Raw genomic sequence first — 17236 nt, forward strand, 5'->3', positions numbered from 1 at the left:
CATGTTTCTTACAATTGAACCATGAGCATCACATTATCTTAAAGGCATACAAAAAAAAAAAGAACCACAGGGAAAATATCTGCCTTCTGAGATAAAACATTATGACACAGTAAGTCATCTATTTATAATGGTGGGTTTCTTACTGAATTTGTAGTTACTGAACTGTTTCTCAATGAGATATAAAGTCAATGGTCATGGTGTTTGGTTAGCAGAGTGATAATTGTTTTTATTTTAAGGATTGAATAGATTGCAGAAAAAATGCTATTTTAAAGGTAAATATCAATAGTGCAAGATCATACATATGGGCACTCTATATGTTGGTGATATATAAGATAGCATCCTATGTGAAAATGTGCTAGTCTCTGGGCTCTTTCTTTCAGAAAGTTCAGGAAACAATCCTATGAATGTTTAATAAAAATTAAGCCTAATTTTCTTCAGTGGGCCTTACTTCCAAATAGTAAAGGTAAAGGGACCCCGGACCATTAGGTCCAGTTGTGACCGACTCTGGGGTTGCGGTGCTCATCTCGCTTTATTGACCGAGGGAGCCGGCGTACAGCTTAGTCATGCTGGCTAAGCCACTTCTGGCAAACCAGAGCAACGCACAGAAACACCGTTTACCTTCCCGTCAGAGCGGTACCTATTTATCTACTTGCACTTTTGACATGCTTTTGAACTGCTAGGCCGGCAGGAGCAGGGACCGAGCAACGGGCGCTCACCCCGTCGCGAGGATTCGAACCGCCGACCTTCTGATCGGCAAGTCCTAGGCTCTGTGGTTTAACCCACAGCGCCACCCGCGTCCCTTTTTACTTCCAAATAAGTGTGGATAAAATTGAGCTTTAGGCATCGGGTGATCGTGCTTTGTATCCCTGTATATGTTCATAGTCAGCAAAACATAAACCTGCTTTTCCCTAAGCAGATGTAGTTCTGTAGTGCCTGTGGGCTGCATGGGCAAAGATTTTGGATTATGTTCATAGACTGCACAAATGCTCCATTTAGCTGCAAACTAATTTTTGTCATTCTACTCAGTTTTATTTATAAATGCATTTCTATACTGCCATACCATTAAATATCAGGGTGGTGTACAACATTATGGCATAAAACACCATTAAAACAATACAGACAATCATTAAAGTGACTGGCTAATGAAAAAGTAAAAAATTAAACAGCTGCAAAGGCCTGTCGTTAGTATGCATGGCTCATATTAAAAGATCTGCAGAGGTGCTGAGCCAGTAATTTCATGTTATTGTTCTGCAGTTAGGGAACATTTTGCCAAAGAAAGCCACCTGGCACTGTCCTGCTATTGGTGCTGGAAACACATTTATGTTTTTAGCCAGGTACTTGGCACTATTTCAATGTACCAATAAAGAACTTAAGAACAACCAGCTTCTGGGAAGCCCCAGGGCATTAAGGCAGTCGCTCTTTTTACACTGTTGTTCCCTCTCCCCAAAAACTGATGTCCAGTGCGTCCTACCTGTAAACACGTAAGTCACTGACTGCTGAGTTCACCACTAGGTGCCTATTTCTAGTCCACTTCAATTTTGCATGTGATCATTTTGATTTCATTCCAACCAATTTCTGCACTGTGCAATTTAAAAAACAATATTCACAAAAGTGCATGTTCAAATACAAATGTGCAGTGTTACACAGTGATCCAAGGACCTTATTTTAATAAATTTTCCCATATTGATTTACAGGTTAGTAACTGCTCAAACTGACAAAATAAAAATAAAAAAAGGCTTGACAGGAATCACCAAAGATTCCATGAACTATTTAACTGGCTGGGGCAACCCTGCCAGATGGACATAATGAAATTGTTATTGTTCAAATTGGTATTACTATTATTATTATTATTCAGACTGGGGCCACAAATGCCGCTATGAGTGACAATAAGTGATAGCATGCTATCCTTTCTAAGGCCATTTTACACACACACACACACACACACACACACACACACACCAAGATATATGATCCGATTAGGGAGCCCTGTTCCACTACTGCAAGTCTTCTCTGGCTCAAAATACTTTCAAACACTATTGGATGCAACACTTTTTAAAAATTCTAATCAAAATTATTTATTGTGAAACACTTATTTTTAGCCACCCTCCTCCAAAATCAAGGATATGACGTCTACCACTTAAAAGTAGCCAGCACCACACCATAGAATAAACCAAGGCACAGATGGGATTGGCTTTTCAGCTGTGGACAGTCAGTTCCCTTTCTACATACTTTGCAGTGGCAGCATGAAACCTGTATCTGAAAATAGGTCAAGCCACACATTCAGATGATTTAACAATTTTAAAGATTTACGGGGGTGGGTAGGTGTCTGAAGCGACAGCAGGGAGACTACCAGGGGTGGGGGTGTATTGTTCAGGAGTTGCTGCTAGGGTTAAGATTTAGTTTTAGAGATGCATTATTTTTGTTATTATCTGGGTTGTGGTTTTGCATTTTTATTGTTGTACCGCATTATGAATTGTTTAACTTTGTTGTTTATTTATTAATATAAATTGTAGAGATGGGACCCTGAGGATCGTCAAGTCCAATCCCCTGCAATGCAAGAATCCTGCTCACACCACAACCTTTCTTGGGTGGACGATGTGAACCACAAACCTTCTGGTTAGCAGCCAGATACACTGACCCATTGCACCACCTGAAGTAGATGTTTTCATTAGCCTACCATGATGTATTTAAATTTTGTTGTGTCTTGCACCCCTCTTGAATTATGCAACCACTGTGTTGTTGTGAGTCACCTTAAGCATGGTTTACCAGAGAAAGGTAGTATACAAGTAAGATGATGGTGGTGCAAAATGCAAGCTATAATGTCCCCACTGTGGAAGGATGTGTGGATCCAGAATTGGCCTCCACAGCCACTTATGGACCCATTGTTAAAACCGTGTTTACGGAAGACAATATTACTCGGCTACAAGTGATTGCCAAAGAAGAAGAAGAATACTTAGTAGCATAGTTGTGTGTTCAACTTTGAATTGTCTCCAACAAGGAAATATCAATCTCAAAGCCCACTTCCGTAGTGCCAAGTATTTTTTAAAAGCCTAATCCTCCTTTATTATTGATAAGATCTTGCATAGATTTTTAGGAGCCCCTGCTTTTTTACCATTCTAAATGCCCATAACCACCAATAGCAGCTATTTCAATGCTTTAAAAGCTAGCAAATAAAAGACAAGTAACTAACCAATATGATTATGAGCCACACAAAATTTTACTGCTGCTGCTTAATTTTTAAAATTGTTCAGGCCACCTTAACAAAAAGGAAATCTGATTGCTCAACAGCATTATAACAATTAGCAATAAAATAATGAAATGCCCCATAATATTTTCCGGTTCTAAAGAAACAAATGAAGAACTCTAGAAACTGCTGAACCAAAAACAAGGAGTGAATTTCAAAAAAACAAAAGTTCTGTTCACTTAATTTAGTCACCCACCCACTCACACATACACACACTGTCAGCCCTGACAAACAAGAAGCTGGTGCATATATTCCAAGCCTAGTTATAAAATCACAAACTAAGGGTATTTTTAAATCTTTGCTCTTGGAGCTGCTAGATAATCTTTGTAATAAATAGGTCTCAAACTTTTTCCATTGCCAGAGGGAAATTCAACTTCTGAATACAGTTTCAGTTTATTAAAAGAGGGACAAAATCCCTATAATGTCTCCAAAAGAAAAGTTGCCTAGCCATTCATCATTTACATTAATACGTAGGTCTTCAGCACAATCCTGTGGTTTGCTGCGCCCCATTCGTTCACATGCTAGATTAACAACACCTTGTCCCCACTGCAGACCTGAGAATTACCTTTCTGGTCAGTGCTTGGGTTAACTACCACCACTGGAATCAGATCCAAAAGTTCTTTGGGAAAATTCTGGAGCGGTACAGCTTTTCAACTGTTGCCACAGAGCACCAAGGATGTAAAGAAGGGTCACAGTAATCTTTATCACCTTGCTCCACGTGTTTCAAGACATCAGAACAACCCTTTGCATAAAGCACTTCCCAGGCGCTACAGATTCTGGGGTGGAGAACTGAATCAGTCTAGTAATGACAGATACCAGAATGTGGAAAATTAACCTGACCTATATTCAGAAAGACATACTGCCAGCAATGTAGTCTTTGTAAGGGCTATGCCCTAAGAAGTATCCTAAAAATACTCTTATAAAATAAAAACAATCGAACTAGGGAGAATTGGGAATGTTCTAGGATCAGAGTTAGATCAGTGAGAACATCCACAGTGTCATTCAAAGGCAAAACTGGTAGGAACGAGGAAGGGAGATTGCTAAAGCTAGAGAGATATTTAAACCTATTAGTCAGGGCTGGCCCAAGACATTTTGGAACCTGCCACCTGAGGCAGTCGCCTCACCTTGCCTCATGGGTGGGCCGGTCCTGCTATTAGTGAATTTATATAGAATCATTCAGTTAAAATATTTTGGATAATGAGGAGTTAAAATGAAATTGAAGGTGGGTGAAATCATCAACCAAAAGCAGGGGGGGAACTAATTTCATACAAATTTAATGAGCATATGCTGCAAAGTACTTCACACCAGATTCTGAATTATGTAAACTGTGTGCCATCCAGCCTACAATTTTGCCTTTGGCTACACGACCTCATTTGCAGTTTGTCACAAATACATAAACAACACGAACTAGGCGAAAGCTCAGAGTCCAGGGGAAAAGGAAGCCAGGAAGTAACCATTACAACTAGAGTCAGGGATGATATCTGGCTCCCTGTCAATGACCCTGGGAAAGATCTATAGCAGGGAAGCTTTTGTTGACGGTTCCATGCTAAAACTGCCAAAATATGGAAGGAGGAGCTAATGTTTTTTGGAACAAGGCACTCTAACTCAATTCCAACTGGCTGCAGAGAAAATGCTGGTGTTCTCTAAAGCCAGAATACTGGAAATGAAACACTGGCATGTAAAAGCACAACTGTGCCAAGCAGCTCCTGTGCTTCATTTCCCATGTGACTCCATTGCTCCAGGAGTACCTTTCATGACCCGTGGATGCCTTCTAAAGCATCTTCTCTTATTGCACTAGGCTGTTTACAGATGGAGGGGCATACGGGAGCAAGAATTGTTTTCACACTTTTGTAAACAATTACACTGTTGCAATACGGGAAATAAATCAGCAAGTTCCCAATTCCTCAGATAAATCAGTGTCTCAATTCCTCAGACACATAAGGGTTTTCAGAAAACGTAACCAAACTGCTGTGTACAGACAATTTACAACAGCACTGACAAAAATATGCTGATGAAAAAAAGAGCTTAATCTATTAAAATTAAGATATGCTATTTTATTCATTATTTCTGACATTTGGTTATTCTAGCATTTAGAGGGACAAGAGCAAGAGTCTATTTCCCCACATTAATGAGGCAACGGTGAATACACAAAATTTGTATCAATTTACCCAAAAAGCAAACTGGGTAAACCAAAATTTTATCTAAGAGTAAGCCCCACTTCAATGGAACTTCCAAGTATACAGGATTTAAAAGACTACTACCAGAAGGCTGCAAACATAGCATTTATATATAATGCACATGAATCTTTGCCTTGCTGTAGCGGACTGCTATGTTTATCATCTGGTCAATGAATACAATCCACAGTCCAGTGAAACAAACAGCAAATATATACAACAGATGCTAATGGATTATGACTGCATCCAAAAAATATTTATTAAAGGAACAAAGCAGACATGTGGCTTGGAATGGACTTCACCAAAACTGGCAAAAGCCAAAAATAAAGCTTCATCAACAGCCTCTGTTGACTAGTGGTTTATTTCTATGAAAGGAATAATAGGACTAGAGTCCACCTGGAAGCCCTGGCCTCTAAAATGCAGGAGATGTTGCCACAGTTTATATCAAGGAACACAGAAATGCTTAAATGTAAATTGCTGTGTGTATAATATTCTGCATTTCAAGGACGTGCTACACCTCAATCTATCCATCCACTTTTAAGGGAGACTGGAAAGACATAAAGCACAATGCAATCAGATACCTAAGTGGAGGGCTGAGATCAGAGTGAAACAAACTACGCATATTGAGACAAAATGTAAAATATATTGTAATGCTACAATTACAATCTAGTAGAATATATTGTACTACAATATATTGTAATCTTGGATAAAGGCGTCAAAATGGATGTCAGGGAAGACAGGAAACTGCCTTATATTAAGACTACTGGTTCCATCTTTGTCCGTATTTTCTACACAGAATGACATTGGTACTCGGGGGTTACAGTCAGGCTTCCTTCCCAGTTCTACCTGGAGATGGCTAGGATTGAACCAGGGGTATGTGCTCTTAGACTCCACTGAATGCTCAAGACAATTCTATATTTTATGTTAGTGCTCCAGTACAACCATACATACCTGCTTTTAGCTGGCCTAAAAAAAAGCGATGCCTCTTAAGCACGGGGCTTCATTAGTTACTACCATGCATTTACAAGGCTGAGCGCCATTCAAATAGGAGCTGGAGCTGCATCCTGACTTAAATTATTATATTGTACAGCATAACTAGAAAAACACTGTACTGTCATCTCATTGATCCACCTGCTTTGAATCTGTCAGTCCTGACTGATGATTTCATATAACCAAAAGATGATTCGTCTTCAACCTTGTTTGCTAATAATTTTGTTGACGCTTATGAGAAAATTGCTAAATGGACATTGAAAGTTTTCATAAATTAAAACCAATCTACTTCCTATTATTATTATTTTATCTTTGGCAATCTTTTCTTTCGATAGTAATTTACTCCCATTAAATTTAAACTAGACTATCTTCCTCTTCTTGCAAATTGTTCCTCAAATCAATCTTCTGTAGACAGAGCTGCATAATCCTCCATATTAAACATACCTGAACACAAAAACAGTGCAATACCAAAAGTAGTTTCATAAAACACTTCAGCGCTTTGCTTGACCTCTAGATGTCATACTGCTAATGGAAAAAGTAAGCTATGCTCTCTACTACAATTAATACCCTGAAGCCACATGGGTCCTCTCTACCTTATTTAAAATTATGTCGCTATGACCTTTCAGTGTTCTTTAGATCAAACAAAAAATTCAGGTAAATACAGTGAGCCATGTGAAATACCAAAACAAAGGGACCTCTCAAAATATAGTAAGGTCAAGCACAGTCCAGTAATACATGGGCTTCTTTGATGGTAGTGTAGTCACATAGCTTTAGGCCTTTACTTACAATTGCATTTCCATTGCTCAGACATAAAAGTAGCTAGTTCTGAGGAACAGACTTCAGCCTATTTGTACATTTCCTACTTCTAAAGGCTTTTGCACAGGAATGAGGATACAGTGGTAACCTCGGTTTTCGAACAGCTTAGTTCCCGAACAACTTGGAACTCGAACGCTGCAAACCCAGAAGTCAATGTTCCAGTTTGTGAACTTTGCTTCGGAAGCCGAACATGCTCCTAAGCTTCCATTTTCACCGTTGCGCTGCTAATTCCCCCCCCCCATTATAATCAAAGCCTTCCATTTCTGATTGCAGTGTTCTGAGCTGATATTTGGAGCTTATATTTGGTGCTTTTGTTTTTGCTATTTTTTGTGTTTTTGTTTGTGTGGCTTTTCCGTTTTTGTGACTGTGACTTGTTCTTCGTTTTATGATTGATTGATTGATTGATTGATTGTGTGACTGTGGAAATGGGTAAAAGCCCCCCATCCAAACAATGACTATCATCAGTGCAGGCAAGGAAAAAAAGTAATTTTAATTTTTATCATCTACAATACTGTCTTATTTATTTTATAGTACAGTACATTGATTATTGCTTTCATTTTATGGATCAATGGTCTCGTTAGATAGTAAAATTCATGTTAATTTGCTGTTTTGGGGGTTGTTTTTAAAAGTCTGGAATGGATTAATCCGTTTTGCATTACTTTCTATGGGAAAGTGTGCTTTGGTTTTGGAACGCTTTGGTTTTGGAACAGACTTCCGGAACGGATTAAGTTTCAGAACCAAGGTACCACTGTATACAACTTCTCAACCAAGATTATCAGATATTAGTGTCCCTTCATGGCAACTAGTATTCCTAAATAGTCTCTCATATGTGTGTGTGTGTGTGTGTGTGTGTGTGTGTGTGTGTGTGTGTGTCGCATTGAAGAGTTTTGATTGCAGAACTCTAATTTGTTTGAACTTTCTAAGCCTCTATACCTGCTTCCCAATAAACCATAATAATTTGAGCCTTGTAAGAAATGGCTTACTTAACTGCATGATTCTGCAGATGAAACAGGTTGAAGCGTTTTTCACCCTTGCAGCACAAGAATTTATATAGCTGTGCAACATGAAAAAATATGTAATTTTTAGAGAACGTGTAAGTAGTTACAAACTAAAGAGGCATCCCATTCAAGCATGGAGCAGAGTTGGTTTTGGAAACTGTCAACATTGTTTCTCAGATTCCCTCCAAAATTACTTCCTAAAATCTTTGCACTTACCCAAGCAGATATTTCAACTAATGCGTTTACTGAACAAATCCTATAAGCAAGATTGCATTAAACACTGAAGCCTCATTACTCCACATCTTATTGGATAATTATTCCAACAAAGCTCATACACTCAGTAGCAATTTTCCAATAATCAATACTTGTCATGCATTCATGATAAACTATTTCTAAGCTCTGACCCTAGGCTGGTTATTTCAGTGCCCTGGCATGTGATTCTCTTCAGCCTCATTGACCATTTAAGCAAGTGTCTGGGGGCGGTGGGGGTGGGAGGAATCACAACCAAAGTAGGTCTATTAGTATTTACAGCAAAGGTCTAGGAGATTCAATCATTCTCCTATTGTTTTATTGCAGATAGCCCAGCAACCTCTCTTTATTACTGCAGGAAAAACTCAAAAGCTGGCTGAATGCAATCAAGTAGTACGTGTTCAGCTTTGCAATGTTTCAAAGGGCAGTGATTTACCGCTACAAACCAAGTATCTTGCACACAAAACATCTGAGCTCGGTAATTGCCTCATGTTTTGTACAAACTATACAAGGCAGCATGAGGTCTGCCCACACGCAGAGTACCTGCTGCTACCCGAAGCCAACTCCCCTCCCCAACCCACCCTCTTCCCCCAATTCCATGGGCTCTGTCATTAAACAGCAGAGAGACTCGTTTGTTTTCGTTGTGCCCTGAGGTTTTACTATACCTTAGGTTCCACATGCTGTGTTAAAGCCTCATGTCAGCCAGCCAATAGGCTGTGTTCCACGGGATTCATTATTCTTGTTACTGCTGAAAAGAGAAGGGCTCTAGAATGGCACGTAGCATGGATACGAGAAACTGCATGACTCATCAGTATGTGCAGTAATGTGGTATCATTGCAATTTTACTCGTAAAAACCATTGTGGCCTTTCATGCTCTCATAGATGTTACCACTAAGGAAATCAACAATCTTACAACAAAGGTATTTACAGAAATTACGTTTCCTAGCTATATATTTGTCCAAATATGCCAGCAGAAATTGCCAGGTCTGCTGTATCTGGACAGAAATAATTTGAGTGGAAGTGAGAAGGTATCAACCCTTTCCTTTTATCTTCAGTACTTCCATTATACCCAACAAGAGTGTTTCAAAACTGAAGAAACCAACATTTTATTATGGTTTATCTTCTTATGCAAAAAAGTATGTCACTGATACATGGTTATGCAATCAAGCTTGTATTTAAACCGAATCTCCCCTTGAATTCACATTGTTGTTTTAAAAAAGTCACTGGTTTGCTTGTTTTTAACCTAGTGGCTTATTCAGTTCTGCTTTCCTTTTTTATCACTATAACACAATCTCACACATGTCTACTCAAAAGTATGCCCCACCGAGTTCAGTGGGGTGCACTTCCAGGGAAGTATGTATGAGACTGCAGCCTCGAGCAACTTTCCAAATGCATCAAAACAGAAACTAATGGCTCATCTTGTTCTTTTATTTCCTACTTTCTTTCTTGGGGGGGGGGAGGCCATCAGAAAATGATAACAACTGTGAAAAGTGGTTAGTTTTTATGTTTAAAATACAGATAAATAAAAAAGAACCCTCAAAAAATTAAAGAATCCAAAACTGAGCCATAACTGAACAATTTCAAAACAATTACAGTAAACAAGTTATCATGCTGAAAGAAGGAAATGCCAGTATGAAGAATTAACTAGGACTTAACTAAAACAGGGTACCTTTTTGCAAAACATTTCAGTAGCAGCAAAAGGCATCAAACCTGTGATTGGGGGTGGCGGGGTGCTACAAAGGGAATGCGATGCTGATTCAAGAAGCATTGCTCTTGCTCTCAATTGGCCTTGCGTTACCTACCACGTAGGCAAACCTGAATGTATGGCGCCTCCTATATCCTCACCACATGATCCCATAAACTATTATTTGTAGGAGTTGACTGACCTGGTTTAAAATAAAAGGCTGCTAAAATAGCAAATTAGGGGAATATTTTTGTCCTCCCTAAAGGCACTACGGTGGTACCTCGGGTTACAGATGCTTCAGGTTACTACGCTTAAGATTACAGACTCCGCTAACCCAGAAATAGTACTTCGGGTTAAGAACTTTGCTTCAGGATGAGAACAGAAATGGCGCGGCGGCGGCATGGCAGCAGCAGAAGGCCCCATTAGCTAAAGTGGTACTTCAGGTTAAGAACAGACCTCCAGAATGAATTAAGTTCTTAACCCGGGGTACCACTGTACTTTTGGGTATCAAAATAAGTGAACTGTTTGATACAGTTGAAGATTTCACTTATAGGGCAGCCCATTTTTAATCTCTTCAAAAGAAAACATATTAGTTCAGCTTGTTGATTTTGCATCAACACATTTTGTTAACAAACACACTACATTTCCTGTAGCTTCTTTAGATTTTGGGTTTTATTCTAACAAAATGCATACTTGGTCAGCAGAATATCAGAAAAATGCTGCTATGCCTTTATGCTGACTTTTTAATATAACATTTATTAACTTCACACCCCGGAAAGATTAATCTCCTTTGTTCCATTTTCTTTCTGTTGGCAGGACAACTGATAAATATCTTGGAAAAATCATCTGGTGTCACTACTGTATTTACATCCACAAATGGAAGGCAGACACAGAGGAGACAGCAAAGATTTTAGAAAGCATGCTATAGGCAGTCATAGAGTCTTGCTGTGGTACAACTTGGACTTGTGCTGTTTATTTTCTTGGCGCTTATTTTTAAGGTTATTTTTCATGCTTTTATTTACATTTCAGCTTGTATTTTGAGCTTGTTTTTATTGTTAGCTGTCTTGAGCAGCATTCTATTGGAAAGGCAGGACATAATTATTCTTAATAAACAATTAGGTGGTTGGCCCCAGATGCCAATCCTGTAATTATTTAAATATAAAACGGCTAGAAACTGATTCAGGTGCCAATGGAAGCATAAGTCACTGCTCCCTAAACACAGGATTTACGGTAATTCTAAATCAGAAGCAGAAAAGAAACAAGCAAATGTACATAATCATGCCAATATAATGCAAATTTAATTTGCAGATTCCTTAGTTATCCCGATAACGTTTTCTCCTAAGTTCTGATCCAGAGTGGTTCTTGGCTCAGGATCTCCTTAATATGGAGATTTAATTACAGTAACAAGACAGCAGTCACTGAGAGTGCTCAGAACACGACACATGCAAATTTACCCTTGGAAGTTACCCAAAATTTGTGCCCCCCAGCAACTGTGACCCTTCCTCAAGCAGGAGTGGTGTAGTGTTACTAGCAACAACACACTGAGTTACTTCTTCCTCTTCGGCGATCACTCGTAGCTGAATAAGACTGTTTTCCATAAACACGGTTTTAACAATGAGTCCATAAGTGACTGTGGAGGCCAATTCTGGATCCACATGTCCTTCCACATTGGGGAGGAGCTTCTTCTTAGCACGTTTCTGTCTTGTGTCCTGAGTTCGAGTGTCTTCAAAGCCCATATGACACCTTTGGTAAAGGCTGTTCTCCAATTGTAGTGCTAGCAGGCAAGTGTTTCCCATTTGTGTGTGTTTATACTACATTTTTTTAGATTTACCTTGAGACAGTCTTTAAACCTCTTTTGTTGACCACCAACATTACGCTTTCCATTTTTAAGTTTGGAATACAGTAGTTGCTTTGGAAGATGATAATCAGGCATCCGCACAACATGACCAGTCCAATGAAGCTGATGTTGAAGAATCATTGCTTCAACACTGGTGATCTTTGCTTCTTCCAGTACACTGGTATTAGTTCGCCTGTCTTCTCAAGTGATGTGTAATTTTTTTTAGAGAAACCATTGATGGAATTTTTCGAGGAGCTGTAGATGGTATTTACAGTGGTACCTCAGGTTACAGACACTTCAGGTTACAGATGCTTCAAGTTACAGACTCTGCTAACCCAGAAATAGTACCTCGGGTTAAGAACTTTGCTTCAGGATGAGAACAGAAATTGCACGGTGGCGGTGGGGCAGCGGAGGGAGGCTCCATTAGCTAAAGTGGTACCTCATGTTAAGAACAGTTTCAAGTTAAGAATGGACCTCCGGAACGAATTAAGTTCTTAACCCAAGGTACCACTGTATAAGTGGTCCATGTTTCACAAGCATACAGTAAGGTTGGTAGTACAATAGCTTTGTAAACAAGCATTTTGGTTTCCCTGCAAATGTCCCGGTCCTCAAACATTCATAATCTGGGGAAACTATATAAACAAGTTCCTACTTTCCTTCCCAGATCTAGGCTAGAAAGGGCATGGTAAGGACAGGGTGCTCATCCCTGTTGTGTTGAGATTCTCTGAAGTCAATGCATGGTCAAAGAGAACCATCATTCCTCAACAGGCTGTGGTCAAAGTACTGTAAAACTGAGTTTATCAACCCTGCTACACAAGATCCTTTTCAACCAGAGAAGCCAAGTTATATGCAAAGCTAATGCCCGTAGCTCTCTCTCCTGACTTTAGCACGCTTCTGAAGCAATTCACATCCCACGCTTTAATATTCATACCATCACAAGGATATTAAATCCATATTTAAATCTGTTCTGATAACTAATCAGCTTCAACGAAGATTTTATTCTGAACTGCTCAGAAAGAGATGCTGCCTCTCTCTGCTCTGAGCTCATGTTACCAAAGAAAACGCTTGCTGTGGCAATTTATTATCCTTATTGATTTTATAAATTATACGGGAACAAATAAATTAATGATGAAACAGCCACCTGTCTCTGTGTAACCAATTTCACTTGAAAGTAGAATGACTAGGAATAAATTTACCTAAAGGTATTGCTATAGCCAGGACAAGCTAGTTCTCATCTGAGCTCCCTGCTTGGGAAAGGAAAAGAATACTAAGATGGTTTTCAAAATTCTGGAGCATACCCTACAGCTGTCCAGTGATCAAGATTTCAGGCAGAGAAGATTGCTATCTGTATTTGCACATGTGACAATAATACTGTAAGTTCAACAGAACAGAAACACAGGAGTTCTCTTGACAATCAACAATGCATGTGAAATCCAAAACACAGTTACTGATCAGAATACTGAAGGTGAAAAATGGAGGAATAAAAAAGAGCCTTGGAGTTTGAAAGGTTTGTGAGATTATAGATAAGATTTCCCCCCTTTTTATTATTGTGTATTTTTCTTGTAGTTATTTTTTTGAATACTTTCTTGTTACATTTGTTTCATAAAGATTTTTAAAAGAAAAGAAAAATAGTCTACCAAATCTTATGCAACTGGCAGAAAAACACACAAAGCACGCGGAAACCTCAGGCTGTAGAATATGCACACGCAGAATTAGGTTCAACAGTAAAATGGCTTTAAACCTAAGCCAAGGGTTCAGAAGCAACATCAAACCATAGTTTGGTATTGTATTCCCAAACCTGGATTGAACCTACCTCTCACACAATCCTTTAGCCTTCCTCACACATGGAGATGCCCTATTCATTTTCCTGATTTGAGCAAACTATATTTAACAGTTTAATCCCATTTGGTCACAAGTTACAAACCATACTTTCATGGCTCAGACAAAAGAGCAAACTATGGTTTTCCTCAAACCAAGAAGTCATGAACTGCCACACACAAAAGAGAGGAAAGAAAAGAGCCAAAGACATACTCCAGTTTTGTGCACAATAGGGCAGTCCCAGATGGAACTCAGGTTACAAGGGTGTTCAAAGGATTGATGGTCCTAGTGACCATTGTGTACATCAGTTCTCATAGCTTTGTACCTGAACCACCACTATGTGTGATAAAGCACAGCGCACATTCCATATACGGAAAGTATTGTGTTGTCTTAATTGTGCAAAGGAGTTTTTGCTCCAAGCTTGCAGGTACTTTCACCAGGACGTTCACTCACACACAACAGACACACACACCAGCATGGTGAGAGTAGCTTGAACCCATGCATGTACATTTAAAAACAATGAGCTCAGCCTGCAGGATTCAGAATTAAGTAACCTAAAGATTTTGAATTTAAGTCACCAATGTATCAAGAATCTTCAAAATGTACCAAAGCCAGAAAAATGATATAGACAGAGCATGTGAAGTCTGCTCACATCTTCCATCCCCAATATGTGGTCACAGTACAGTGGTACCTCGGGTTACATACACTTCAAGTTACAGACTCCGCTAACCCAGAAATATTAGCTCGGGTTAAGAACTTTGCTTCTGGGTGAGATCAGAAATCGTGTGGTGGCAGCGCAGCAGCAATGGGAGGCCCCATTAACTAAAGTGGTGCTTCAGGTTAAGAATAGTTTCAGGTTAAGAACGGACCTCCGGAACGAATTAACTATGTAACCAGAGGTACCACTGTACTTAAAGAGTGACTGTGCCCCCTGAATATTTATGAACAGAATTACTTGAAATGATTATTTTGTACAGAAACTGAATGTGCCAGCTTCAGACATATAATGTTTATGGAGCACAACAACAACAAAAATGGAACTGGGTGATAATCTTTCCATATGAGAAGACGTTTGTAAGTAGCAGATGCCCACACGGGTACAACAATTTTAAGCTCACTGAGCATGGTTTTGCTACCATAATTAAAACTTCCAAAGCCGTGGGGGCATTACACAAATTGCCACTTCCATGGAAAGAAGCTAGTGTAATCTCTGTTTCTGGAAATTACCGTACCATAAATCTAAAGTCTAACAGACATAAACAGCATAGTTGAGCCAGTCAAGATTGCAGAAATTCACCAAAAAACTGATGGTGCAGAAAAGACCCCAACCTACACAGAAACTAACTACTGAATTCCAACTACTCAGAAAGTTATATCGGTGGGAGCCATGTTGAATACAAATGGCAGTATAAAAATCTTGACTGAAAATTATTCCTGTTTCAAAGTACATTCACCCAACCAAAGCCTAATAGCTTTTGAGAACTTGCAAGGTTCTATCCACACGAATGGACAGACAAGTTATGAATATTGGCAAGTCATTAAGTTATATAAGGGATGTTCCATACTCCAAGCTGAAACCAGGGTTTTTTCATGTAGTACAAGTAGTACACACAATTGATTGGAAAAAGGAGGCATAGAACTCCTCTCTAACACAAAAATTATACTTACCCTTGGTTGCCAGTTTTCATACTGTTTCTGCAGATTTGCACCAATAGTTTCCAAAGCTTTCTGTGGCCCCATTGACAGAGGATCTAAAACACATAAAAGAATCATGAGACTTTTGATCAGTTCCTCAAGAATATTCACATATTTTCTACTTCAGCCAAATGTGTATGGAGGGAAGGGTATTTGAATACAGATTATAGCCCACAACGTTACTTTGCACCAACCTTGTGCAATCTCCAAGGATGTAACATAGCAAACCAGGCAATTTGCATAAATTCTGGATAAAAGGCCCTGGAGCATGAGACAGCTGCTTCCTTTAGGACACTGATAGAAAGGGAGCTTGGTGCAGAGACACTAACATGCTTAGCATTTCCACCAGTCTTGCCCTGTCCCAGCCAACTGAAGACTGCTACCTTAAAACAGAGGTAATCAACCCAGCAAGGTGCCATGGCACCCATGAAAGCTTACTTAAGTAAAAACAAGTATATAGCCCCCCTAGAAAGGAAGTTACGGGATAAAATGTGCAGGTACCTTCTAAGTGATTTCTGTGAAATGAGATTATGATGTGGCCATGTAGTATATTTTTCGTGGTACTGTTATTAGACAGCAACAACGTACGTGTGTGTGTGTGTGTGTGAGAGAGAGAGAGAGAGAGAGAGAGAGAGATCTCCACAATCCAGACCAGCAGGTCATAGCTGTCTTCCCATGGGAAGCATAAAGTTATCAAGGTGGCTGTCTCCCTAATTTCCATCAAGCTCAGCTCAAATAGAGGATTTTTCACAGATAAAAAGCTAATGCCCATCATCACACAGCAGTGCTCTCTGCTTAAAACTTCTGAAAAGCTGTATTTGAGGTTCTCTAACAATCAGGGTTTAGTGCAGTGAGATACAGTAAATTATATTTCAGCACTACAGCTTCAGAACATCAGGATTTTGATAGGCATGAGGATCACCAACAGAAGTCATTAGCATTTTTATTCTAGTAGCTGATTTATTTATTTTCAAAATAAGGAAAGAACGGATAGGTAAATGGCAAATGCTTTTCCAAGACCAAATCAAAATATTCCAAAAGACACACAAAGAAAAAGTAATCCCTTCTGCTGCTCTGCTCATCTTTTATCAAAACAGAGGTTTCTGGAGAAGTATGTGGTCAGTTGTAATCAAAGCTAGTGCAGTTCAAACACAGAATTGAGTATCAGAGTAGAATTTAGTATTCTGAACATTTATGGATCCCCCTTTTCAATAAAGGAACACTCACAAAAAGAAGTTCTCAACACAGTTATGGAGAAAAACTGCTGAAGCTGGGGAGGATGTAATGATTTCCAGTAATAGCAATTCCTCAGAATTCTGCAATCAACTTGTTGCCCTCCAGATGCTGTTAACTCCCAACTTGCATCAGCCTCAGCCAGCACCATCAATTGCCAATGAGACAACAGATACAGTCATTTCCAGATGTTGCTAATGTAAGCCAAAGGGAATTCAGCTGCTTGCATTCACTCATGTGTTGAGCCCTAGCTGTACCTATATTGAAGGAACAGGCTTCCCCATTTGGGGGAGAAGAATATTGCCCCACAACACTAAAAACCAACATGAAAAGTTCTCACCTATTTTTAAGCAGAAGATGGGTAAGCTAGCATTTTTGTCTCCTGACACTCAGAATACACAATTCAGACAAAAGCTTACATCTCCCCACTTAACTGCCTGTATCTTCCTCAGAAGGCCCTTCTCATTCTTTAAGAACCGAGCTAAAAGCATCCTTCCA

At 39.3% G+C, this 17236-nt stretch overlaps 1 protein-coding gene across 2 annotated transcripts in view; it reads right to left on the reverse strand.

The window, feature by feature from the left end:
• RPTOR (regulatory associated protein of MTOR complex 1) overlaps positions 1-17236 on the reverse strand; it is a 327700-nt gene that overhangs the window by 269118 nt on the left and 41346 nt on the right. For both annotated transcript variants that reach the window (XM_082212377.1, XM_082212376.1), the window contains exon 3: positions 15479-15561. In XM_082212377.1, the coding sequence (XP_082068503.1) occupies positions 15479-15561 (83 nt within the window). The remainder of the gene's footprint in view (positions 1-15478; positions 15562-17236) is intronic.

This window comes from Podarcis vaucheri (genome assembly GCF_965113315.1).
Source record: "Podarcis vaucheri genome assembly, chromosome: 2".
Classification (NCBI taxonomy): Eukaryota; Metazoa; Chordata; class Lepidosauria; order Squamata; family Lacertidae; genus Podarcis; species Podarcis vaucheri.